The sequence below is a fragment of the Sorex fumeus genome, unplaced genomic scaffold, assembly GCF_029834395.1.
Source record: "Sorex fumeus unplaced genomic scaffold, SorFum_2.1 ptg000055l, whole genome shotgun sequence".
In the NCBI taxonomy this organism is placed as follows: domain Eukaryota; kingdom Metazoa; phylum Chordata; class Mammalia; order Eulipotyphla; family Soricidae; genus Sorex; species Sorex fumeus.
Window position 1 is genome coordinate 16,745,852 of NW_026606112.1, and position 26,138 is coordinate 16,771,989.

At 44.7% G+C, this 26,138-nt stretch overlaps 1 protein-coding gene across 1 annotated transcript in view; it reads left to right on the top strand.

The window, feature by feature from the left end:
- The first annotated feature begins 956 nt into the window (after window positions 1-956).
- Window positions 957-26,138, top strand: part of CCDC149 (coiled-coil domain containing 149) — a 151,408-nt gene continuing 126,226 nt past the window's right edge. The window contains exon 1 of the mRNA XM_056125578.1: window positions 957-1,060. Coding sequence (XP_055981553.1) covers window positions 1,013-1,060 — 48 coding nt within the window. The 5' untranslated portion in view covers window positions 957-1,012. The remainder of the gene's footprint in view (window positions 1,061-26,138) is intronic.

The window sequence follows — 26,138 nt, forward strand, 5'->3', positions numbered from 1 at the left end:
CCCTCAGAAAAGGGCACACTCAAATTTAGGGGGTGTGGGGGGTGGGGCAGAGGGCAGTTAGGACAGAGAAGGAACCAAGACTGCAGTAATAGTTGGAAACGATCATTCTGAACAAGAACTGAGTGCTGGAAGTAGGTAAAGGGATATGAATGATAATTTCAGTATCTGCAACGCAAGTCATAATGCTCAAAGGGGAGGGGGGAGGAGGAGGAGAGAGGGAGGGAGGGGGAAGGAGAGAGAGGGAGGGAGGGAGGGAGGGACCAGGGAGGACCTGCCATAAAGAGGGCAGGGCTGGAGGGAAACTGGGGACTATCCTGGTGGGAAATGTACACTGGTGAAGGGACAGGTATTGGACCATCCTATGACTATCTCAGGGTGATTAAAATTAAAAAAAATAATAAATAAATTAGCAAAAACAAAAGAAAAAGGAAAAAAAGAAAAGAGAAGGGCACGAACACCCATCTTACAGGGCAGCCTCAGAGACTGATCCACAAAACTGAGCTGGGGGTTGGACGTGGATGGGGCCGAGACTGCCCCGGGGGACGGGTGCCTCGTTGGACTAGGTGGCCGGGGAAACTGACCGCGACATCTCAATCAATACATAAATAAATAAATAAATAAATAAATAAATACATAAGCGCAGCTCCGAAGGCAATGCTGCCCCTACCCCCCGGGGGCGGGGGGGGGGGCGCTTCTGTCCAGCCGGCCCCTGACCGACCGCGGCCCGCGAGGCGCCTACTGTGTGCAGGGGTGGGCCGTGCGCGCCCCTGGGGGGAGGGGGGCGGCCCGGGCGCTCGGGCGCAGGGCCGGGACCCGCTGGGTGCGGGCAAGGGGCGAAGGCGGCCTCCGAGCGGGCGCGCGGGGCCCGGTGCCCGGGGCGGCGCGGGCGCGGGGCGCGGGGCGCGGCTCCTCCTCCCGGGCGGAGGCTGACGTGGAGCCGCGCGCGGAGGCTCGGCGGCGCCGGGGCCTGGCGGGGCTGCCCGGGAGGCCGGGCCGCGGGCGGACGGCGACCATGAACGGCGACCGGAGCGAGAGCGACTGGCAGGGGCTGGTGAGCGAGGTGAGGCCCGGGCCGGGGGCGCGCGGGGCCGCGGCGGGCGCGGGGTGGGAGGCGCCAAGCCCCACCCGGCCGGGGCTTCGGGGAGCCCGAGGATTGGCCGGCCCGGGCCCAAACGGAAACGGGGAGCCCGGGGGTGGGGGGACAACCCGGGTCCCAGGGTCGCCCCGCGCCGAGGCGGGCTGCCCTGCGGCCCAGTTTCGGGCGCTGGCGTTCCGGGGGGGCCCACCTCCCGCCCCACCGGCACCCCCGGGCCTGGGGCCTGCGCTCTTCTCGCACAGACCCTGTGCCTTCTGCACGTGTTCAGCATCGCAGACACGCTCCGTGACGTGCAGGGCGCGCCTCGCCACGAGCTGAGACACTTCTGCAAAAAGTCTGGAAGCCGGAGAAGACCCTGCTTCCCCCACCCCCACCCGGCCCTCAAATTTTTATTTTAATTTTTGTTTTGGGACACCGACCTCCGTGTGCATTCACTGCAGGACATTTTGGCTGCCCATCCTCAGTGGTTTGGGGATGGGAGGAGCCGACTGACTTGCCCAGCTGCAGAGTGTGTGTGTGTGTGTGTGTGTGTGTGTGTGTGTGTGTGTGTGTGATGCACTTGCCCTGAGGACCCGCCCTCCCCACCCTTGCCTATCCCTCCCCCCCTCCCTGGCTCCCCATTGACTCCTTAGAACCATCCCCACCCCCAAGACCAAACAAGCTACCGGTGCTTTACTCCTGGGCCAGAGTTCCCATATGTTCCTCGAGTCTCGCCTTTGGGAGTTGTTGGAAGGGAACCCCCTCTGTTCTCTTCCTCCTCGAATCACTCGCTGTGCTTTGCCGTCAGTTGGATAACGCAAAGCATGGTGTTTCCAAAGGGTTTTGAGATGTCCTGTCTTCTCCTCTGGTTTGGTTTGTCCAGTATTGGTTGATGGAGAGAACGCGCTCTCGGACTGTTTGGAATTGAAGATCTGTTGCACTGCAAGCTGTGCCCTGCTCCCCGTGCAGCCTTTGGACCCAGGGACATTTCTTCTCTTGGTCCCCGGGAAAATTATTCTCAGGGCGGGAGGGGTAACTGAGGTGGTAGAGTGTTATCTATGCAGCGTGCAACCCTGTAGATCTCGAAGCACTGCCGCGCTGGTCACCAATGCATCAGGTCTACCAAAGCCTCATTGGAAATAATCCTCTCTCCCTCAGCACTGAGAGGGTGGTCCCTATAAACAGAGATGAATCAAGTCCTTCAGTTAAGGAGGGTGAAGGGGGTTCTGCATCAAGTTCTGAAGCTGGGCTCAGAACAGCTGCAGAATAATTCCATTTCTAACATGCAATTTGACTGGATACTCTTAGGAGTCAGATACATTGCTTGGTAACCTGGTATCGTTGAAGATAGATTATCCCTCTGCCTCAAAGAACTGAATCAGAACTGAGGAGGAGACCCAGGCTATAAATCATAAGCACATACTAAAGAATGAAACGGAGGGGGCTCGGAGGATGGCTCAGAGAGCGGGAGCACATTCTTTGGTCCTTACCATATGGATCCAACCTAAGGTTTGATCCTTCTAGCCCTACAACTCTCTCCCCAGCACCAGATAGGTTGGCCCTGGTCAAAACCAAGGCCCACCCTGAGAAGCATTTCATTGGTCCCCGGGTCCCTGAGTGCTGCTGGCGGAGGAGCCCTATTTTCAAAAATGAACTGGAAAGGATGGAGCTGCCAAAGAAGGAAGTTGCTGGCCTGTGCCCTGATTGCCTCTTCCTGTGGGCCCTGCACTGACCACATTGAACTGAAGTCTTTTATTGAGCCCTCTATTCCCAGGGCTTGAACATTCAGTTCCATACACAGCAGATGCTCGATAAATGCAGATGAAAGAAGTCAAGATCCTGAAAGGAGTTGTCTTGCCGAGCCCAGTGGAGTTTCTCCTGAGTAATGCCTTCTTCCTCCCACAGACGTTCGTTAAAGGCCTAGACTGTGGAAAGCCTGCAGCAAGGGACCTGGGGGTGTGAAAATGAACTTGCTTCTGCCTTCATAATAACCAACAGCTATTTCTTGGGTCTGTCATTAATACTGAGCAACTTACCCAGCCTTGTTTTCACCATAGTGTGAGGTTGGAAATATTTCTGCATGTAGGGGAAAATGCAGGTTTCTGAGTTTCCTCCTGAATCCACTGTCATGGGTTAAATTGTGTATTCTTCCCACTCCTGCCACGGATAAAGAAAGAGTCCTGAGTCCTGACATAACCCCTCTTCCTCGGCCCCCGGTGGCTATGAATGTCACGCTATTTGGAAATATGTCTTTGCATATAGAATCCAGTTAAGAAATTCAAGCTGATCACATTTGGGAATTAGGCTAGACCCTCAGTCATATGACTGGCATTCGTAGAAAAGAATGCTAAAAAGAGTTGAGAGAGAACTTCTTCAGGGAGAAGGTGTGGGCAGATGCCAAGAGGAAGACCAAGGAAGACCAAAGCTTGAGAGTGGTTGCTAGAGCTGCATGGAGGCCAGGGTTAGAATCTTGACAAGAGAAACCATCAGCAGGGAAAGCAAGCTGGACTCAAGGAAGAACGTATCAGCTGGGAGTGTTTCAAAGCTGTTTGGGACCTTGTGGAAGCAATGCCCTGACTCTGTCCAGGGCAGGACAAGCCTTTGCAGAGATCATGTCTGTCTCTGTGGAATTTGTGGGTCTTCCTGCCTGGATTCACACTCCATTGCCCTTCCTGCCTGGAGCTCCTTGTTCTCTTTCAATCAGTTTGCTGCCTTGGCCTGCCTCTAGGAAACAGTTTTCATTTCAAATGATCCTACAGAGATCAGTTTTATTTTCATATTTTTAGTATAACAAGCTGAAATTACAGCCTCCTCTCAGGGCCCTGAAGTAAACAGGGCCATGCATGTGCAGAGAGCATGCCTTCTGTTTTATTTTGGAAATTAAATGTCTAGGGAGGGAGAAATGTTCTTCTTACCATTACCTGAGGTGATCTTTTCCAATCAAGGGGTAATCTTGAAATGCATCAGGGTAGACAGGGTAGACAATCGATAACTTTTTATTTCTAAGATAAAAAGTCCTGGTCATCTCGACCTACTGCCCTATGATAAAGTAAGCCTCATTCAGTTTCACTATTTGAGTTTTAGCAAATTAATTTGATAGCAGTCATTCTCTTATTCCTTGGACATATGGTATGAAATGGTTTAGAAGCAGATAGAAGAGAATTAATCCTGAGCATCTGCCCGAAATAGACCCACTGATCTTTGGAGGAGAGAGAGAGACAATCTCGTCACTGAGTCCAGCCTCATTATCAAGGGGGTCTTTGTTATTGACTGAGATATGGGGTAAGTTTTTCCTCTGCCTCTTTTTTGGTCAGAAACCCAACCTAGAGTCATTTGGCTCAGTGGGTAATGCTATAGATTGGATTGCATAACCTCAGTGATATGTTCAGGGGCTAAACCTTGCGTGAAACACAGAGGCAACAAGGCCATGTAATAACTGAAGTGGAGCCTTGGTTACATAACTCCCAGAAAATAGTAAGAGGCAAGGAGATTCTATCCCTAGAATCTGAGTAAGGAGTATGGTCCCATTCCACACCTTTACTTTGTGTTTTTAACCTCCAAGACTCTCAGAAAAGTCACTATTATATTGAGCTGCCTAGTTATGGCAAATTGCTCTGGCAGACAAATACAGCAGACAGTAGTTCCTTGGACACATTGTATGAGGTGGCCTAGATGCAGGTAGAGATGGTCTTGGATGCAGCCAGATCTAACTCAAATGGGAGCTTTCTCTCTATCCATGGGTCTGCTTGTGGACAGGTTTAAGTCTTGGGGGTTGAAGGTAAGACTGAAACTCTTATTTAGTAGGGCACACAGGACCTCCCATTTGAACCCTCATTTAAACCAGTCGCCTGCCCCAAGAGAAATCACTCAGGACGAAGCGATCTGACTGAGGCCTGGATTCATGTTCAGACTCGTCCAGGCACATGCGATAAGTGGGTGGGAGCCCTGGAACTAATTTTTAAGATCATTTTTGTATTGATAGAGTTTCTGTAAAGGTAAAGGTAAAGGTAAAGGCCCTCCCGTTGATCGTCGATTTGCTCGAGCGGGCCCAGTACCGTCTCCATTGGAGACTTTGTTGTTACTGTGTCTGGCATATCGAATACTCTCGGTAGCTTGCCGGGCTCTCCTAGAGGGGCGGAGGAATCGAACTCGGGTCGGCCATGTTGGCCGCTTGTAAAGCGAACGCCCTACCGCTGTGCTAGGTTCTGTAATTTACAATTGTTAATGATGGTTTTCCACATATGTAATTCCAACACCACACCCATCACCAGTTTACCCACCTCCCTCACTAAAGGACCTCAGTGCCCCTCACTTCCAACTTCTCTCCCAACTCGATTGTGTGGATCAGTTCTCCCATTGCATTGCATTCGATCCCGTGGTACTGCATTGTTTTAAGCCCTAGGGAATATATTTTGTTTGGCGGTGCTCAGGTGCTGCACCTCACTTGGTGCTCAGGACTTGCCAGCAGTGTTCAGAGGGCCAGATAGTGCCGAAATATTGAACCTGGGCCTTGAGCACGTGACACTGTAACCCTTTGAACAATTTCTGACCCAGAGGACTTTTTTTTTTTTCAGAAGGACAAAATGGGTGGTGAGAGACATTGCATGACTTTCCCGCACTTCTTTTCTCTCCCTTTAAAATAGGATCATAAAAGTTGCATTATAGGTGCTCTAATTGTGAGGATCAAGTGAAATTATGCTCATGAGTGCCCACACCTTTGCCTGACAAGCTGTGTTTAGTGGTCATGGTACAGAGAGAGTGGATTTTGGGGCACAATGCAGGTGTTCAAAAAATGAAAATGTGGGGCTGGAGCAATAGCACAGAGAGTAGGGCATTTGCCTTGCACACGGCCAACCTGGGTTCGATTCCCAGCATCCCATATGGTCCCCTGAGCACTGCCAGGAATAATTCCTGAGTGCAGAGCCAGGAGTAACCCCAGTACATTGCCAGGTGTGACCCAAAAGACAAAAAAAAAGAAAAAGAAAATGTAACCACATTGCTCTGACATCCAAATTCCTATGACCACCTCCTATTGACCATTGTTTTTTAATTTTTTTATTCTATAAAGTAGTTCACAATATTTGATTACATTTAATGTCCAAATACTAATAATCCCACTACCATTACACCTTTCCACCACCATATTTTGGGTGTTACCATCCCAAACCCCAATCCCTTCCCCAAAGCAGAACCGAAATAACATAATATTTCCCTCTATGGTTGTTTGCCTACTACTTTGAATCCCATCAAAAGTGGTGAGGTACTCTTGGAGTATGGGTAGGGTGTATCCTATGAAATGTTACCGGCCGTGAATTCGGCAGCATGGTCCAGGGAAAGATTCACTCGTGAGTGAGGCTCTGCCTGAGCATGTGGAGAGCGGTCATGAGCAGGGTGGTGGTTGAGTACCGGAGGTTTTTGGCTACCAGGGCTGGGTCCCTTGGGGCGAGAGGGGTCTCTTCCATCCCCTCTGGGCCACCCTGAGTGAAACAGCCTGGCATGGGGTCCCGGCGGGATATTTATGGTGAGTGTCATGTTGCTCCCTTCTGAGAGAGAATGACGTGTGATCTGGAAGGTGGCTGATGATGAGATTATATGGCACCAGCCAGGGGTGGCTTATGCACGTGACGCTGAGTAGTCAGAGACAGGGTGGGGTGATACCGGCTGAAGATCTTCATTACGGGTCCCAGAGTTCTCAGTCACAACGTCCGGCATACCTGGGTTTTCTGGGGGTTCACTCATGGGTGAAGCTCAGCACGAACGTGTGGAGAGCGGCCATGAACATGGTAGCGGTTGAGTTCTGGAGGTTTTTGACTGCTGGGACTGGGTTCCTTGGGGCGGGGAGGTGTCTAACCCGCCCTCCCTCTGGGGTGCTCCAGGTGAAACAGCTTTCTGCGAGGTCCCTGCAGAAAGTGGCATGTTATGGTGAGCGTCGTGTTTCTCCCTTCTGGGAGAGAAGGACGTGACCACCTCCTGTTGTGGGGAAGGTGGACACATCATCTCTCCCTTTCATGGTCCTTGAGTTTAAGTTCTAGGAGGCCATGTAGCAGGACTTAGTACTCTGCAATGGGGACAGGGTGGGCACCCATCTGCTCTGGATCTTCCAGTTTTCTTCTTACACTTCTTACACTTACACTTTTCTTCTTTCAGTCTCAGCCTAGGATTCGGTAGGCCAATGCCTATGTTGTTTCTTCTCTTTTCCCTCTCAGGCCTCTTCTGACCCCTTGTATGTACCACCTCATGACACAATGGGTGAAGAAAAATTTGATATAGAGCTCCTTTAGTGCTCAGGACCTGATAGGAACTTCATATTAGTGCCCCAGCTAAGAGCAAGGTAATATTCTGTTCCCCCTGAGTTAGTCCTGAGCTGTGGAAAACTCCGATGCAATTGTGTGCATAGACTCACCACCCAATGTAGGCGGGGTCCTATGAATGTGTTTTATTTTTAACTTCCTAAAAAAGGGAGGTGTACTTGTTAGGTTAAAGACCGGGAACTACTGGAACCATGTTCACATATCAAAATATATTGTACTGAAAAAAGATAGACATTTAGGTCTCTTTCATAGTGTGGTCTCATGTTAATAATGTAGTAGTTTGGTCTGGGAGAGAAGTTCTGCTCCATGAGTCAGTTAAAAACTCAGGTCTCTTCCATTGTGGTGCTTTACTGCATCGTCTAGGGCAGTCCTCAACTGTAGGGCTAAAGCTGGGTTGCTGTCCTCTTCGCCCCAGCCAAGGGAAAGAGGTAAGTGAGTGAGGAGAATGTCTAGGGCAAGGGTCTTTTTTAATGAGGGATGATAGGACAGCAATGCCAATCACATCTGCTTACATCCATTGGTCTGAGCAGAGTGACAAGGTAGGCTGGGGAAAATGCCTGGGTCCAACTGAAGTTTGGAAGGCTTCTAAAGAGGGCATATAGGGCACAAAATCACAAGCCAGGAAAGAAAAAGGCTAAATTAGACTTCATGAAAGTTAAAATCCTCTGCTCTGGGAAAGACTTTGTTAAGAAAAATGGAAAGGTAATCTGGGAAAAAATATATGCACAAGTCATCTTATCTTCAGAACATAAAGTACACTCTCCCAAGTCAATAATAAGCGAACACTGTTTTTTTTTTTTTTTTGGGTCACACCTGGGCGATGCACAGAGATTACTTCTGGCTCATGCACTCAGGAATTACCCCTGGTGGTGCTCGGGGGACCATATGGGTTGCTGGGAATTGAACCTGGGTTGGCCCTACCTGCTGTGCTATTGCTCCAGCCCCCCCCCCCAACACCTTTTTAAAAATGGGCTGAAGAATAAAATATGGGCACTGTACTCAAGAAGAAATTTTAATGGCGGAAATGTTAATGGCACATGAACAGATACATATTACTCCCTTTGGGGAAATGTATGTTTGGCCCTCAACAAGATGCCATTTCAGACTTATCAAAATGGGAATCCAACCAAAAAACAGACAAACCAAATTTGGACAAGGATGTGGGCCATCTGGAAGTCTTATTCAGTCCTGGAGAAGGAGAGAGTGGCACAGCCACCTTGGAAAATAGTTTTTAGTTTCTTATAAAATCAAGCATACACTTAACCAAAAAAGCCTAGGTAAATACTCCTAGGTATTTACCCAGAAGGAACAAAGATACCTGTGCACACAAAACCCTGTATGTGGATGACTTATAGCAGAGCTTCTTAAAGTTTTTCCACCTATGATCCCTTTTCTCCTGAGAACTTTTTATGCAAACCTGGGTATATAGCTATATAAGGTAGATGTGCAAAATAAATTCACTGATGATAAATTATAAAGTATGTTTTAAAACAAAATAAAAAAATCCCACAGGTTGTGCTGTACAGTTTTAAAAGACATGGTTTCTTTTAGAGTACTTTTACTTATGTTTCTTGAAAACCTAAAAGAACTCCGAGAATCCCAATGCCCTTTACTGTTGAGCGGCTATGCTGGAGTATAACTGCCTCATAGACTCCTCTTGGTGTCCAGTTAGCTCAAACTAGCTATTTGTGCAAAGACCTCGAAGATTCTAAAACACTGTTTGTATGCGAAGAAGTCAGAATCTCAGAAGTACCTACCACAGGGTACCATTGGTGTGAAATTCTTAGAAAGGCACAACTGAAAGCACAGGAAACAGATAAATGGTTTCCACAACTGGGGGAGGCGTTCCTTACTGTGGAGGAACAGGAGAGCCTTGGGGATGATGGGCATATTCTATCTCCTGGGGTGCAGTCATGAATAGATGAGGGTATAGTGTTGTTAAAGTTCATAGAACTGGACGCCCACCAAGGATGAATTTTTCTCCTTGTGTAAGTCGTACTTCAGCAAATCTCAGTGTTTGAAGGCAGGGAAATAGATATTCAAGACAGCCATGGAGACAGAGCACTTTCCTCCTTCCTTCTCCCACTCCCTGTCTAATAGGTTTCAGGTACAACTAATCCTTCCTCCTCTCCAGTTCCCCAGAGCTTACTCTCTGCTCACACCACCCCAAGCTAATGAGGCCCAGCCGAGTGCTTGTTCTCACTGACTCTCCAAGAACCAAGTTGCCTGCTTCAAACTCTGATTTTGCTCTTTGCTCAGTGATGGATGATCTTTCCTCACAGGGTCATGGGGAAAGGTGCTATGGGAAAGACTTCTGCGTCCTGATGTCTTAAGGATCAGGCTCTGAAATGGAAAAGTCACTCACGTTTTTCCTCCACTGTACCAGGATCGAACCCAGGGTCTTAGATGTGTGAAGCATGCACTCTGAACTGAGCTGCACCTCTCCCCCCAACCCAAAGCCCGTCTCTGTTTCCTGGGTTGTCCTGGGTGCTCTCTTTCTTGGACATGAAGGCAGAATATGTGGATTCTGAAATGGGAGGTGGGTGAGTAGGGGAGAAAGGAGATAAGGTTTTCTGGAAATGGAGTCAAGGTGGAACACAGAGTATTCCATTCACCAATACCGTTATCAAAGGGGAAGAGTGTCCGTTAGTGACAAGTCACCACTATATAGCTGGGGATTGAAGACGTGGGAAAAAGCTTTGTAGGAAAGGAGACCAGGAACTTAGTTGCTCATCCCACCCTGCCACCCCCAACCACCCACTGCTTTGTGGTACCAATATCACCTCATCTCATCTTATTATAGGAAGATAAGAACACTCGGCTAGGGGGATCTTTGCAGAAAGCTGCCAGATACAGACTGAAACAAATGGGCTGAGGTGTAACAGAAGTCAAGGTTAGATAACCAGTGTGGACTAGATGGTGAACAATTTCAAAGCCAGATGGAAGGATATACTGTAAGGTAGCTGGTAATGGTGAGGTGCCGAATGCATTTTTAGCAGGAATATAAGAAACTGGAGCAGAGGGCTGGGGATATAAAGGCAAATTGGGCAATCCTACCAGGAATCAGGGAAAAAAAAGTTAGGTGAGCTATAAGTAATCTAGCCATCTTTTTTTCCCCCCACACCTGGCAATGCTCAGGAGTTATTCTGCACTCAGAAATTACTTCTGGCAGGGCTCAAGGATGCTGGGACTAACCAGGTTGATTGCATGCAAGGCAAACACACAACCCACTGCACGCTCCAGCCCCAGTAATCTAGTCTTTTCAGTCACCAACATTCCAGATGACTTCCTGATATACCGGTCTCACCGCTCAGTATACAGGTTTCTAACTAATCTTCGTTTGTTTAACTTTCTACTGGACCCAAAAAGGTCTTGATCTCCTTGAGAATAGGGAACCAACATTGTTAAATTGTGACCTTCTCAATCATCACTATGACCTACCCTTTGCAGGTACTCAGTAAGTGTAGGTTATTTGAACACTTGGCCATTTGAAATGATAAAGGGGCACATCTCCATGGGAAAAAGAAAAAGGGATGACTCAGAAAGATTTTTTTTTTAAATAAAAGGACTCTAGCTGGATTGGGAAGTTGGAGCAGAATGAGTTCAAGATGACCCTTGAGGGGGCTGGTTGGGGTGTTCTGATGCTGGGATGACAGGGAGGGGAAGGAGGTGACAGAGTCTGGTGAGATCAGGATGAATTTCCTTTAGAACTCTGTATTGTTCGAAGTTTCCTGGGACTACTTGAACTCTTGTGAGGCAAGCTTAGTGCTTACTGGGAACATTTTTGATGAGCAGCTATCTTCATAGTGGCAGGCTAATTTCAGAGTAAGTTTATTAAAATTAGCATGTGGGGGAAAGTGAGCGCAACTGCTATTTTTAACTAATGGGATTCATGTTCTCTCCTGTGCAGGGAAATTCGCATATGTGCTTCTAAAATTGACAATTTCTACTCTTATTATGTTAAAAATTAATTTAGTGACTTTCACATTGAATAAAATACATTGGCTGAAGCTGAAAAAAAGGACTTCGGCTAGTTTCTGAATGAAAATGACCAAAGTGAATGACATTTCATACCCTGGCCTGTTTTTATACCACAAAACATTACTGGGATTGGGGTACCTCCTAGCAGAGACTTTGCTAGGTTGAAATGCTATACATGTTACTGTTCCTGAGGTAAAAAAAAGGCACCAGAAAGAGGAGGACACCTGGTTCCCCAGAAACATACACTCTGGTGACTTCATGTTTTGTAACCTTTTCACTTTCATTTCTCCAAGTACACTCCACTTCCTTTGTATTTTATTGTAATATATTTTAATTTTTGTTTGTTTTTTTTGTATCTTCTTCAACCTTTTGCACCTGAGGACCAGAATATTGGTCCATGGACTGGCAGAACCACTGTGGTAGACCATTGAATTTCAACCTTTCTACACCTGAAAACCTGTGGATGAAGATCACTGGTCTATGCTATTGTTCCTTTGAGTCACCTAAAACAAAAACAGAATACTTTCATTAGGTCCTTTTACTCAGAAGACTCAGAAGTCTTCATGGTTCCCCATTCCTGGGTATTTGATCTGGCCTTGACTTCTCTCTCTCTCTAGGTTTATGTTTTCTTGATCTCATAATTTTGTTTCTCCAGCCAAACTTTTCTGTCATCTTTTCCGGATCTTCTCATACCCTGACCTTAGCTAGTTGGGTATTCCACATCTTTTTTTTTTAATTAGTGAAACACCATGAGGTACAGTTATAGACTTACAAATTTTTGTGCTTGGGTTTCAGTTATACAATGATCAAGTACCCATCCCTCCACCAGTGCCCATTTTCCACCACCATGGTTCCACCCTTCATCCCCCACCCCCCCGTGTGTGGCAGGGCATTGCCTTTTGTTCTCTCTCTCTCCTTTTGGGTGTTGTGGTTTGCACCACCAGAACCTTTACTTGTCCTTGAAGGTGGAGTATAAATGCTTTGGTCCCACATAAAATCATTCACGATCACTCAAGTTTAAAGTGGGCTCTTCATCTAAGCCTGTTATAGCTTAGAAGGCTCCAAACCACTCTGGCAGCCCTTACTTTCTCATTTCTAAGGAAAGATCTCTGTGTGTGGATCTCAACTCCTGTTCAGAGTTGTGTACTCTTAAGGAAAGAGACCGTGACCACCAGGGCTGAGGTGGGAGTTGGGAATTTTGTCATGATGAGCCTTATATTATGACCGAAGAGTCATAGGTCTTAAGTGAGAATACTGAATCAACCTAAGTCTGACTTATTTGCTGGTTCTCTGCCTTGCTTTCACATACTCTCTTATGGATGGAGACTCACCTCTGGACAAACCTTTTCCCATGGATGATTTTATTAATGGCAGACACACAGGTTTTTGTATGAGAGGGTGGGGGTTGGGGAATCAGTGATATCAGGATGTATCCATCCATCACTAAGCTTGGTTGATTGGCCCAAAGGAGGGGTAAAGGATAGCTCAGAGGTATTTTAATGGGACAGATGAATATAGGTGGGGAGGGCCGGCATTTATCATATACACAGAGATACTATTATATGCACTCATATTATCGTCACTGTGTGCAAAGCCTCGAATATGAGGGTAGTGCTCTGAGAGTTTTAGAGTTCAGTGGTAGTAGAAATTGCGGGTAAGACCACTATGATGGTAAACCTTTTTGTGATCAGTGGTCTACAGACCAAGGGGAAGATCATTTAACTTGGGGGATAGAAGAAGGGTCTTGATGAGATTGATGCAGGCTAGGAAAGTTGTTCAGGGATTCGGTATGTGGAGGTGTAAAGGATGTGTGAGGTGAAGGAATGAATTGATGAAGGGCCAAGCTTGGTACATGCAGGACTTTTGTGGGAAATCCCAGAATGTCTGGTCTCTGATTTGTGACACTCAGTGGTGTTTGCTAGTCAGAATATTAAAGTGCACTGTAAGTATCCAGAGAGCACTGGGGTTCCTGAGTGTGGCCTTCTGGAGATGACTCCAGGCCATGCTTGAATCCCCTGTGTAGGAGAGTTTGCCTGCATTAGGAAAGAAACTAAATTTCATGTATAGGAGAGGGTGTGGGCAGGGATGAGTGTTTAGCAAGACACAGGAACTCCTCTTTACCTATATTTCTGAATCATCTACCCTTATGTTCTGTGACCACTAGTCTACTTCTCATTCCCACTTTTGCTTCTGAAAATGCCCCTGCCAAGGTCAACCCAATCCATCCTCATATTTGCCCCTCCCAGTAGTCTTTCTTCAGGCTTCAACCTACCTGATGCCTGATGAACAGTGTCTAACACTTTATCCACTGACCCCACATGCAGACGCTGGACTTCCCCATCCATCTATATGGAGATGCCACTATATAGAGATCCATCTATATAAGATGCCACTGGGCATGTCCCCAGGCATCTTACACCCAGTGTATCTTTATACTGAATTAATCCTCCTTCTACCTTCTATACCTTTCCTATATTTTTCTCCTACTTCCACCTTACCTCAGTTATATCATTATAGAAAATATTTCTTCATTCTTTTGTCCAACTTACCTCCAAACTCCATGATAAGTAATTTTTAAGGCTTATATTTTCTGTTTTTCACAAAGTTCTTAAATAAGGTTCTTGAGACTACTCCCTCTGTCCCTCCTTGGTCCTGGTTCTCATTCACTCTTCCAAGGTCTCTGCAACATCATGAAGTTCATCTTTCCCTCTCATAAGCTACGGGAGCTGTCATTCTAACACCCGGACATGATTTGCCACTCCTCTGTTTAAAGCTCTCCAGTTATTCTAGGGTTTGAAGAATGAAAAACAGTCCTTCAGTTGGCCTTTAAGTGCTTGTTTCCTCTCTATCCCTAGTAACTCTCATTATCTTTATATACCCCATGTCCCCATTCTCCATACAATATTACCAGATTATTCAGTGCCCGGGAGACATCTATAAACCTTTTGTTTGTCCAAAGGTGACATCTTATCCCTACTTTATAAAGTCTAGCTATTTAAATATGACACCCATGCGTTTGAGTTTCTTCCTTCTGTTGGTTGGGCCTCAAGAGATTGGGAAGTGGGTCCTGTATTTCAGTTGGGAAGATGGCATGGGTGATTATTGGCAAGTTAAGAAAATAATGGGTTGGCAGAGGCAGAGACCCTCAGAAGAATGAATTCCTATTTTGTCTAACACAATTCCAGACACAAGCTACTCAGAAATATTAGTGGCAAGAAGGAAAAGCGAGGGGGAGGAAGTGATGAACAGAGGGAAGGAGGAACCAGAGAAGAATGGGAGGAAGAACGACAGTTCACTTACCATTTCAACTTTCCCCTTGTAGCCAGGACATACCACGGGCCAGTGGGCCTCATTTCCAATATTCCCCTCAGGATGATCCTGACCCTAAGGGACTGAGTGAATATCTATTTAGGTCAGCACATGCTCAGCATCTTTTTGTCCTTTTGTCTCAAAGTTGCAGTGGTTTATGTGAGTCAACCAGTTTCACCAGTAAGTAGCGACATGGTCTGGGTACAATCTCCTGACTGCAGTTTCACAATCCTTCCTTTAGGACTAAGAGGCTAAGCTGTGCCTGCATCTCACCTAAGATGAGAGTGAAATGAGATTTTTAAAGCCCCCAATCCTCTACAAAAAAAAAAACAACGGTGGTCCTCTCCTTACTGGGGCTTTGGGAAAACCCTTCCTGGGGCCTCCAGAGTCACTTCTGTAGAGAGAGGTGATGTGTCAGCAGCTGACTGTCAACCCAGTGCCACTAAAAATTCATATTGATGGGGCACAGACCGACATACCTGCTTGCTCTGCCATCTGCAGATCCCACAGTCAAGTAATATTGGAGATGGCAGGGACGGGACTCCCTTTTTCTAGCCAGTTCCAATTTGCTTTTTAATTTGCTCCAGCCTGGTGAACGCTGTCAGGGTCAATCTGTAACCTTTTCTTCTTTCCCCAGACCTTCAAGCCTGTTGGCAGGCTGCTCAGTCACTTCCAGAGCACCTTCCACTTCCCAGGATTTTTCTGTGCTCCCTGTACTGGTGTTTCCCCCCAGCCCCAATGCTTAGTCTAATCCACCCCTCTCCCCATTCTTAACCTCTTTCTGCTCTTCATAGCCATCTGCTGAACTCCCTACTTTCCTCCTTTGTTGCAGTTTTGAATAAGCCTCCTACTAAATAATTTAGTGCTTAGGAAGACACAGCCTTGTAAAGACATAACAATATCCCCACATATCTCACCCCGTCCTTGCAGGTACTTCCTCGTCACCTGCCTCCTGCATCTCCTTCTGCTTCTCCATTCCATCCCTCACTCTCACAAGACTCCTACCCTGCCTTTTTCTTGCTCAGAGGCCTGGTAGCCCCTCAGGCTCTCACTTGTTCTCATATTCTATTGTCATTCAAAGCCCTGTCTTAACTTGCACCCTGACCAAATGTTCAGTCTTACTTTATTGTTTTTCCTGTCAAAGCAACCCATACTCTTGGCAAACAGAATCACTCTCTCCCACTTTTTGCCATAAGCAATATTATTATTTAATTTATTTGCTATTTTAAAATTCTAATTTTAGGCACCACAATATACAGTATTGATAATGGCAAGACTTTATGTAGCACTGTAGCACTGCCCTCCCATTGTTCATCAATTTTCTCGAGCGAGCACCAGTAACGTCTCCATTGTGAAACTTGTTGTTACTGTTTTTGGCATATCGAATACTCTACGGGGAGTTTGCCAGTCTCTGCCGTGCAGGCGGGATACTCTCGGTAGCTTGCCAGGCTCTCCGAGAGGGACAGAGGAATTGAACCCAGGTCAGCGTGTGCAAAGCTAACACCCTACCCATTGTGCTATTGCTCCAGTCAAGACTTTATGTAAAAAAAAAAAATAAAAAAAATTCTGAGAACCAAACCCTTCACTGAGTAATCACAAAATAAATATGTGGCATGGGCTATCTCTAGCCATGTGCATTCAGTGGCCATGAGCTGCTTCCTGACCCTGGCCAGCAGCCACTACCAGCAGACGCATGAAGGAGGGAACAGGGCCGCCAAGCTGGTTGTTGATCAGTTGCCGTTTATTCCATTCTCCCAGTGCACCTGTTCCAGTCTCACTGAGTGCCCCATAACAGTCTCACACTGCCCTTCATTCCCGTCTCCTCCTGTCCCTCTTGCTACTCTCCCCTCGCCCAGTTTAGTGCTCAACCTTCCAGCAATGGGTGTAGTAACCACACCTAGGTCTGGTAGCACAATCAACATATATAAAGCCCTTCCATCCAGGAAGCTCTTCTAAGACAAAGAAGGACATATTTCTCCTTTCCTTAGTCCATAGCCATATAAACAGTCACTTTAAATCATCATCATCATCTTCTTCTTCTTCTTCTTCTTCTTCTTCTTCTTCTTCTTCTTCTTCTTCTTCTTCTTCTTCTTCTTCTTCTTCTTCTTCTTCTTCTTCTTCTTCTCCTCCTCCTCCTCCTCCTCCTCCTCCTGCTCCTGCTCCTCCTCCTCCTCCTCCTGCTCCTCCTCCTCCTCCTGCTCCTCCTCCTCCTCCTCCTCCTCCTCCTGCTCCTCCTCCTCCTGCTCCTCCTCCTCCTCCTCCTCCTGCTCCTCCTCCTCCTCCTCCTCGCTCTCCTCCTCCTCTTCGCTCTCCTCGTCCTCGTCCTCGTCCTCCTCCTCCTCCTCCTCCTCGCTCTCCTCCTCCTCCTCCTCCTCCTCCTCCTCTTCCTCCTCCTCTTCCTTTTCCTTTTCCTCTGTCATCTGCAGACCCCACAGTCAAGCAATATTGGAGATGGATGGGAGTGCCTCGGGAGCACTGTGATGGGTGTAACCCAGTAAACCTAAGCTCCCTGCAGGAAGGGACAAAGGACAAACCAATGTTATCTTACTCTTCACCAGTGTCAACTTTGCTGTATATCTCAGTGCACCCCCTTTTATCTCCCATCTCCCCTACTCTGATGTGCTTCCTATAAAGACCAGTTCTCAGTTTCTCTTCCCTTTGAGGATTTGTTTTTTCCTTACTATATTACTTTATGGACACAAGATGAGGAAAGTTATTCTTTGTCTGTTCCTCCCTTTCTGATTAACTCCACTCAGCACCCATCCAAGTACCTGTAGAGAACACGATATCATCTTTACTTATAGCCAAACAGTATTTTATTGTGTGTATGTACCAGTCATCTGTTCTTTGCTGTTTCCAGATTTGGGATATTGGAAATAGTGCAGCAATGGACATGGAGAATAAATCTCTTTTCTGAAGAGAGTTGTTTGGGCCCTTGGGTTAAGTGCCGAGGAAGTGGATTTGCCAGATCATATGGGAGATCAATTCCTGGATTTTTGAGGAATGTCCATATTGTTTCCCGAAAAGGCTAGACCAGTTGACATTCCTATCAGCAGTGGGTGAAGGTGCCCTACTCCCAGCATCACTGCCAACACTGGTTGCTTTTCACCTTTGTGATGTATGAAGGGATACCTTATTATTGTTTTGATTTGCATTTCTCTAGTGATGAGTGGTGCAGACTATTTTTTCATACACCTTTGGCCATTTGTATCTCATCTTTGAAGACATTTCTGTCCATCTCTTCCCCCCACTTTTTGATGGGGTTGGTAGCTGTTTTCTTATAAGGTTCTAGTTGTGCCTTATATCTCTTGGATACCAGCCTGCTGTGAGATGTGTGGTGGGCAGACACTCCCAGGCTGTGGGCTGTTTTTTTTTCATTCTGGTCATAATTTCTTTTGAAGTGCAGAAGTTTTTAGTTTGATGTCATCCCATTTATTTAGCTTTGCTTCTATTTTCTTAACAAATGGCATTGAATCATTGTCTCTGCCCAATTCAGTGTCATGAAGCGTTCTGCCAACGTTTTCCTTAATAAAATGTATGGATTCTGGCTTGATATCCATTTCTTGATGAGACTTTTGTGCATGGAGTTAAAAATCTGAAAGTGGCGTTTCTGAGAATTTGGTCTTCACTCAGGTCTTGCCTTCTTTCTCTCTGTAATTTGGAGGCTCGGCTACAACTGCTTTGCCCTAACTGTAGTCCCATAGCACCTACATGAGCCTCTGTGACTGGCTTCTCCTGGCTGCCTGTTATGTCCTTGCCTCATCTGCTGTGTGGAGTTACTCGCAGCAGGAAAAGGCTGATTCATATGAGTTAATCTCCCACAGTGCCCTGTAAGTAGTGAACCAATCTAAAAGAGATAAAGAGATGACAAACCTATGGGAGTCTGTCTGAGTTGATACTTGAGTGGAAAAACTACTGAATTAAAAATAAGGATATCCTTTCTTTTGGCCAGAGCAACGGTCCCATTTTTTTTCTTTCCCCAAAGTCCTTTTACAGCCCTTTGATCTCACAGACCTTCTGACTTTCAGAAATATAGATTGTGATCTTTTAAAGGTAGTGAGTCAAATCACCTTTCAATGAGCTCTAAGGAATTTATGAACTTACTAGAAGTCAATTCCTTCCTCCCTTAACCCCTCCCTCCCTTGCCTTTATTTCTAAACTGGAATTTTATTGTATCCAGATATATTGCTTGAAAAGATTCAGGCACAAGCTGTGGGTGGGGAATCATTTGGTTACAAAGAGCCACTTTCTGTGATAGGATGTGACCTGAGTTATAGTGTGTCTGGGTACACACCAGTCTTTAACAGTTGGGCTAAGGTTATTGATCACCGGTGGGGTTGGGTCTCATACAAGAAAAACGTGTGCAATAGTTTTTTAATTCCTGTGATTGTTATCTTACAGAATAATAAATAAACAACAATTCCTCCATTTATTGTTTTTACACCAATATTTAAGATTTCCTGTATTCCAGGCACTCTGCAAAAACTTGGGGTACAAAATTCAACAGGATGTTGTGACCTTCCTCTGTATTACTGTATTGAATTCCCATACACACCTTGTCAGAAAGAGCACAGGTTTGTCTCCTCAGTTTTTAGGCAATGAAATGAAAATTCGGTGTTTATAACATGTTCAGAAGTTTAGAGTGCTTCCTGTGGTCACTCAGCAAGACTGGAGTGTGTGTGGAACTGGCATTTGAACACCAAGTCAGATAGATTTGCCTTAGGCAGAAAGAAAATGTGCCAGGTCCCAGCACTGTCCCAGAAGAGGTTCTAAGGGAATGAGAGAATCTAACACCCCCCAAGATCGATCTTTCCACCCCACACCCCATCCTAATCCACCACCTGCCACCAAGTGTTGCCTTGGGCAGCTGTTCACTGTGGACACTACCTTTGAACATAGACGCTGCCTTTTTTTTTTCTTTTTGGCTCAAACCCAGAAATGCACAGAGGTTACTCCTGGCTCCTGCACTCAGGAATTACTTCTGGTCGTGCTCAGGGGACCCTATGGGATGCTGGTAATTGAACCTGCCAGTGTGAGAGGCAAACACCCTACCCTCTGTGCTATTGCTCCAGTTACAGGACACTCTTATTTTTTTTAAAAATTTTATTGAATCACCGTGAGATAGTTACAAGTTTCATGTTTGGGTTACAGTCACACAATGATCAAACACCCATTCCTCCACCAGTGCACATTCCCCACCACCAATATCCCCGGTATACCCTCCCTTTCCCACCCTCCCCCTGCCTCCATGGCAGACAATACTCCCCACACTCTCTCTCTAATTTTGAGCATTATGGTTTGCAATACAAAGACTGAGTGGTTATCATGTTTGGTCCTTTATCCACTTTCTGCACACATCTCCCATCCCAACTGATTCCTACAGCCATCTTTTTCTTAGCGATCCCTTCTCTATTACAGCTGCCTTCTCCCCTTTGCTCATGAGGCGGGCTTTCAGCTATGGAGCAATCTATCTGTCCTGTGTATCTACTATCCTTAGGTGTCAGCCTCATGTTATGTTGTTTTATACTCCACAAATGAGTACAGTCCTTCTATGTCTGTCCCTCTCTTTCTGACTCATTTCACTTAGCATGATACTCTCCATGTCTATCCATTTATAAGCAAAGTTCATGACTTCATCTCTCCAGACAGCTGCATAGTATTCCATTGTGTAGATGTACCAAAGTTTCTTTAACCAGTCATCTATTCTAGGCCACTTGGTTTTTTTCCAGATTTTGGCTATTGTGAACAGTGCTGCAATGAACATATAGGTACAGATGTCATTTATACTGTGCTTTTTGCATCCTCAGGATATATTCCCAGAAGTGGTATTAAGGGGTCATATGGAAGCTCAATTTCTAGTTTTTGAAGGACTGTCCATATTGTTTTCCAGAAAGGCTGGACTAATGGGCATTCCCACCAACAGTGAAAGAGTGTCTCTTCCCCCCCGCCCCCAGCCCCATCCACACCAACACTGGTTGCTTCTGTTCTTTTGAATGTGTGCCAGTCTCTGTGGTGTGAGATGAGATGATATCTCATTGTTGTTTTGATTTGCATCTCCCTAGTGGCTAGTGATATGGAGCATTTTTTCACATGCCTTTTGGCCATTTGTATTTCTTTTTTGAGGAAACTTCTGTTCATTTCTTCTCCCCATTTTTTTTGATGGGGTTGGAGGGTTTTTTTCTTGTACAGTTCTACTAGTGTCTTGTATATACTGGATATTAATCCCTTGTCAGATGGGTATTGAGTAAATATTCTTTCCCATTCTGTGGGCACTTTCTTATTTTGGTTACTATTTCTTTTGAAATGCAGAAGCTTCTTAGTTTGATGTACTACAAAGCAGTAGTAATTAAGACAGCATGGTACTGGGCTAGAAACAGACCTGCAGACCAATGGAACAGAGTTGAATATTCTGTCACAGACCCCCAAATATATGACCACTTAATCTTTGACAAAGGAGCAAGAAATGTGAAGTGGAACAAGGAAAGCCTCTTCAACAAGTGGTGCTGGGAAAACTGGATAGCTACCTGCAAAAAAATGAACGCTGACTTCTGTCTAATGCCAGGCACAAAAGTGAGATCAAAGTGGATTAAAGACCTCAAGATCAGACATGAATCCATAAGATAAACAGAGGAAAATGTAAGCAGAACTCTCCACGTCATTGAAGCTAAAAACATCTTTAAGGATGAAACAGCACTGACCATGCAAGTGGAAGCAAATATAGACACTGTCTTTTAACACCTTAATCTGTGCATGAGAAGAGGGTTGGGGACAAAAGTGAGTGACTTAAAGTGTACCATTAAGATGCCAAAATCTTGGGTCATGTTGAACTTAACTTTATCTGAGTAGTATCAACTCACTACACATGTATAAATTTAGAAACCACAGATTTGTTTTTATAAAAAAGTTTTTATTCAGCATCCAGAGCTGATTGCTGTTAACAATTTAGTATATTATCTTTCAGATAATTTCTCATGCCTTTAATTCAAACTAAAGTTTATATCATAGTATTGAAGCTAGCATTGTGTAATGAATGCTCTGTATATGTGTCTGTAATATCTTTATGTGTCTGTAAACCTGTGTGCCACCACCCAGATCAAGATTTAAAACGTGGCTAGTTCCCTAGAAGATTCCAAATTCTCTTTCCCAGCCAATACACCCCCTCTCATAGCCATTATTCTGACTTCGGTCATTGTCTGCTACATTTATAACTCGTTCTTTTTTCTACTTAACAATAAGTAGTGAATAGTTACCACGTCATTAACTCACATTGTACTCTTCATCTTCATCATCATCATTAACAACAATAAGTCTTTTTTTCCTACTTCTCATCAATTCTTCGATTTTTATTTTTACTATAACTTACATGTAAAACTTTTTATTTTTTTTAAAATTTTTATTAGCGAAACACCATGAGGTACAGTTGTAGACTTACAAATTTTTGTGTTTGGGTTTCAGTTATACAATGATCGAGTACCCATCCCTCCACCAGTGCCCATTCTCCACCATCATTAATCCCAGTATTTCTCCCACCCCACCCCCCATCACCCCCATCCAACCCTCCCTCTGTGGCAGGGCATTCCCTTTTGTTCTCTCTCTCCTTTGGGGTGTTGTGGTTTGCAAAAGAGGCATTGAGTGGCAATCATGTTCGGTCTATAGTCTACTTTCAGCATGCATCTCCCATCCTGGGAGGATCTTCCCAAAACCGTTTACTTGGTGCTCCCTTCTCTATCTGAGTCGCCTTTTCCCCTAGCATGTGCAGCTGGCCTCCAAGCCATGGAGTGAACCTCCTGGTACTTATCTCGGCTGTTCTTGGGTGTTAGTCTCCTATTTTGTTACTTTATATTCCCCAGATGAATGCAATATTTCTATGTCTGTCCCTCTCTTTCTGACCCATTTCACTTAGCATGATACTTTCCATGTCTATCCATTTATAAGCAAAGTTTATGACTTCATCTCTCCTGACAGCTGCATAGTATTCCATTGTGTAGATGTACCAAAGTTTCTTTAATCAGTCATCTGTTCTCAGGCACTCGGGTTTTTTCCAGATTTTGGCTATTGTGAACAGTGCAGCAATGAATATAGAAGTGCAGATGTCATTTTGACTGTAATTTTTTGCCTCTCCAGGATATATTTCCAGGACTGGTATTCCTGGGTCAAATGGCAGCTCAATTTCTAATTTTTTGAGAATCATCCATACTGTTTTCCAAAAGGGCTGAACCAGTCGGCATTCCCACCAGCAGTGAAGGAGGGTCTCTTTCTCGCCACATCCATGCCAACACCAGTTGCTTTTGTTCTTTTGGATGTGGGCCAGTCTCTTGTGGTGTGAAATGATATCTCATTGTTGTTTTGATCTGCATCTCCCTGATGATTAATGATGCAGAGCATTTTCTCATGTGCCTTTTTGCCATTGGGATTTCTTCTCTGAGAAAGTGTCTGTTTATTTCATCGCCCCATTTTTTGATGGGGTTGGATGTTTTCTTCTTGTGGAATTCAACCAGTACTTCGTGTATCCTTGATATCAACCCCTTTTCAGACGTGTATTGGGCAAATATCCTTTCCCATTCTGTAGACTGTCTTTGTATTTTGGTCACTGTTTCTTTTGAGGTGCAGAAGCTTCTTAGTTTAAGATAGTCCTATTTGTCCTATCTCTTTTTTCACTTGCTTGGCCAGTGGTGTGTCATCTCTGAAGATACTGTTTGCTTCAATGTTGTGGAGGTTTTTTCCCAACCTTGTCTTTAGTGTACCTTATGGATTTCGGTCTGATGTTGAGGTCTTTAATCCATTTTGATCTTACTTTGTATATGGTGTTAGGCAGAGATCTGAGTCCATTTTTTTGCATGTAGCTGTCCAGTTTTGCCAGCATAATTTGTTAAAGAGGCTTACCTTGCTCCAGTTCACATTTATTGCTCCCTTATTAAAGATTAGATGATCATATGTTTGGGGGGATATGTCAGTATATTCAATCCTGGTCCATTGCTCTGTAGCTCTGCCTTTGTTCCAGTTCCATGCTGTTTTAATTATTACTGCTTTATAGTAGAGTTTGAAGTTAGGGAGGTTGATTCCTCCCATTTTCTTTTTCCCAAGAATTGCTTTAGCTATTCGTGGGGGCTTATTATTCCATATGAATTTCAGGAATGTTTGCTCCATTTCTTTGAAGAATGTCATGGGTATCCTTATAGGGATCACATAGAATTTGTACAATGCTTTGGGGAGTATTGCCATTTTGACAATGTTAACTCTCCCGATCCATGAGCAGGGAATATCTTTCCATTTTTTTCATGTCCTCTGTTATTTCCTGAAGTAGTATTTTGTCGTTTTCTTTGAACAGATCTTTTACTTCCTTAGTTTAGCTGATTCCTAGGTACTTGATTTTCTGGGGCACAATTGTGAACGGGATTTTTTTTCATGTCACTTTCTTCTCTCTCACTATTTGTGTACAGGAAAGCCATGGACTTTTGGGTATTGATTTTATAGCCTGCAAGTTTACTATACACGTCTGTTGTTTCTAGGAGTTTCTTGGTAGAGGTTTTAGGGTTCTCTAGGTATAGTATCATATCATCTGTGAGATTGATTTCTTCCTTTCCTACCTGAATGCCCTTAATATATTTTTTCTTGCCTAACTGCTATTGCAAGTACTTCCAGTACTATATTGAACAGCAGTGGAGAGAGTGTGCATCCTTGTCTCGTCCCTGATCTTAGAGGGAAGGCTCTCAGTTTTTCCCCATTGAAGATGATGCTTGCTATAGGCTTGTGGTAGATGGCTTTAACTATATTGAGGAAAGTCCCTTCTATACCCATAACCCATGGCGAGGGTTTTAATCATAAATGGCTGCTGGATCTTGTCAAATCCTTTCTTTGCATCTATTGATATGATCATATGGTTTTTATCTTTTCTTTTGTTGATATGATGAAAAGCTTGAGAAGAACTGGCAATAGGACCCCTTTAAGTGTTTGGAAAAATTTGCTAGTGAATCCATCTGGACCTGGGCTTTTGTTTTTGGGAAGATTTTTGATTACAGTTTCAATTTCCTTGATGTTAATAGGACTATTAAGCTACTCTAGATCTTCTTGATTCAGCCTTGGGAGATTATAGGAATCCAGGAATTTATCCATTTCTTCTAGATTCTATTGTTCATGGCATACAGACTTTTAAAGTAGTCTCTAATGACCTTTTGAATTTCTTTGGTTTCTGTCTCTGAATCCATCTCATTTCTGATTCAGTTTATTAGGGTTCTCTCTCTCTCTTTCTTTGTGAGTCTTGCTAGTGGTTTATCTATCTTGTTTATTTTCTCAAAGAACCAGCTCTTGGTTTCATTGATCTTTCGGATTGTTTTTTTGGTTTCCGTGTTGTTGATTTCTGCTCTAAGTTTTATGATTTCTTTCTTTCTGCCTGGTTTGGGCTACGTTTGTTAGTCCTTTTCTAATATCTTGAGCTGTGAAGTCAAGTTGTTTATGTGGGCTCTTTCTTCCTTCCTGAGAAATACTTTCATAGATACAAATTTTCCTCTTAACACAGCTTTAGCTGCATCCCATAGGTTCTGGTAGCTTGCGTCTTTATTCTCATTTGTTTCCAGGCATCTTTTGATTTTGTCTTTTACTTCCTTCCTGACCCACTCGTTGTTCAACATTGAGTTGTTTAATTTCCAGGTGTTTGATTTGGTTCTCCGTGTCTGTGTGTGATTCACTTCTATCTTCAGTGCATCATGGTCTGAAAAAATTGTTGATACTATTTCTGTCTTCCTGATTCTATTGAGGTATGTTTTATGGCCTAGAACATGGTCTATTTTGGAAAATGTTCTTGTGCACTGGAGAAGAATGTGTATTCTTTCTTTTTGGGGAGTAAGGCCCTGTATAGGTCTATAAGCCCTCTCCTATTTCTTCCTTCATAGCCAATATTTTCTTGCTGAGTTTTGTTCTTGGTGATCATCCAGAGGTGATAAGGCAATGTTGAAGTCTCCAGCTACTATTGTGTTGCTAGCATGTCCTCCTTAAAATCTGTTAGCAGTTGTTTTAAATATTTAGCCGTTCCCTCATTAGGTGCGAATACATTTAAGAGTGTGATTTCTTCCTGTTGTACGTATCCCTTGATGAATAGAAAATGGCCTTCGCTGTCTCTTCCAATCTTTTTCAAACTGAATTTTATGTTGTCAGATACTAGTATGGCCACCCCAGCATTTTTGAGGGAGCTGTTTGCTTGCAGGATTATTTTCCATTCTTTAACTTTGAGTCTGTGTTTGCTCTGACTGTTCAGGTGAGTTTCTTATAGGGAGCAGAATGTTGGGTTCTGTCTCTGAATCCATTTTGCCACTCTGTGTCTCTTAATTGGTGAATTTAATCCATTGATGTTGAGAGAGATTATTGTTATGGGGTTTTGTGTCATCTTTCTGTAAGGGTCTGTTATGTTTGTAGGGTTTGTCTTGTCTTATAGTAGCCCCTTTAGCCTTTCTTTTAGGTTTGGTTTG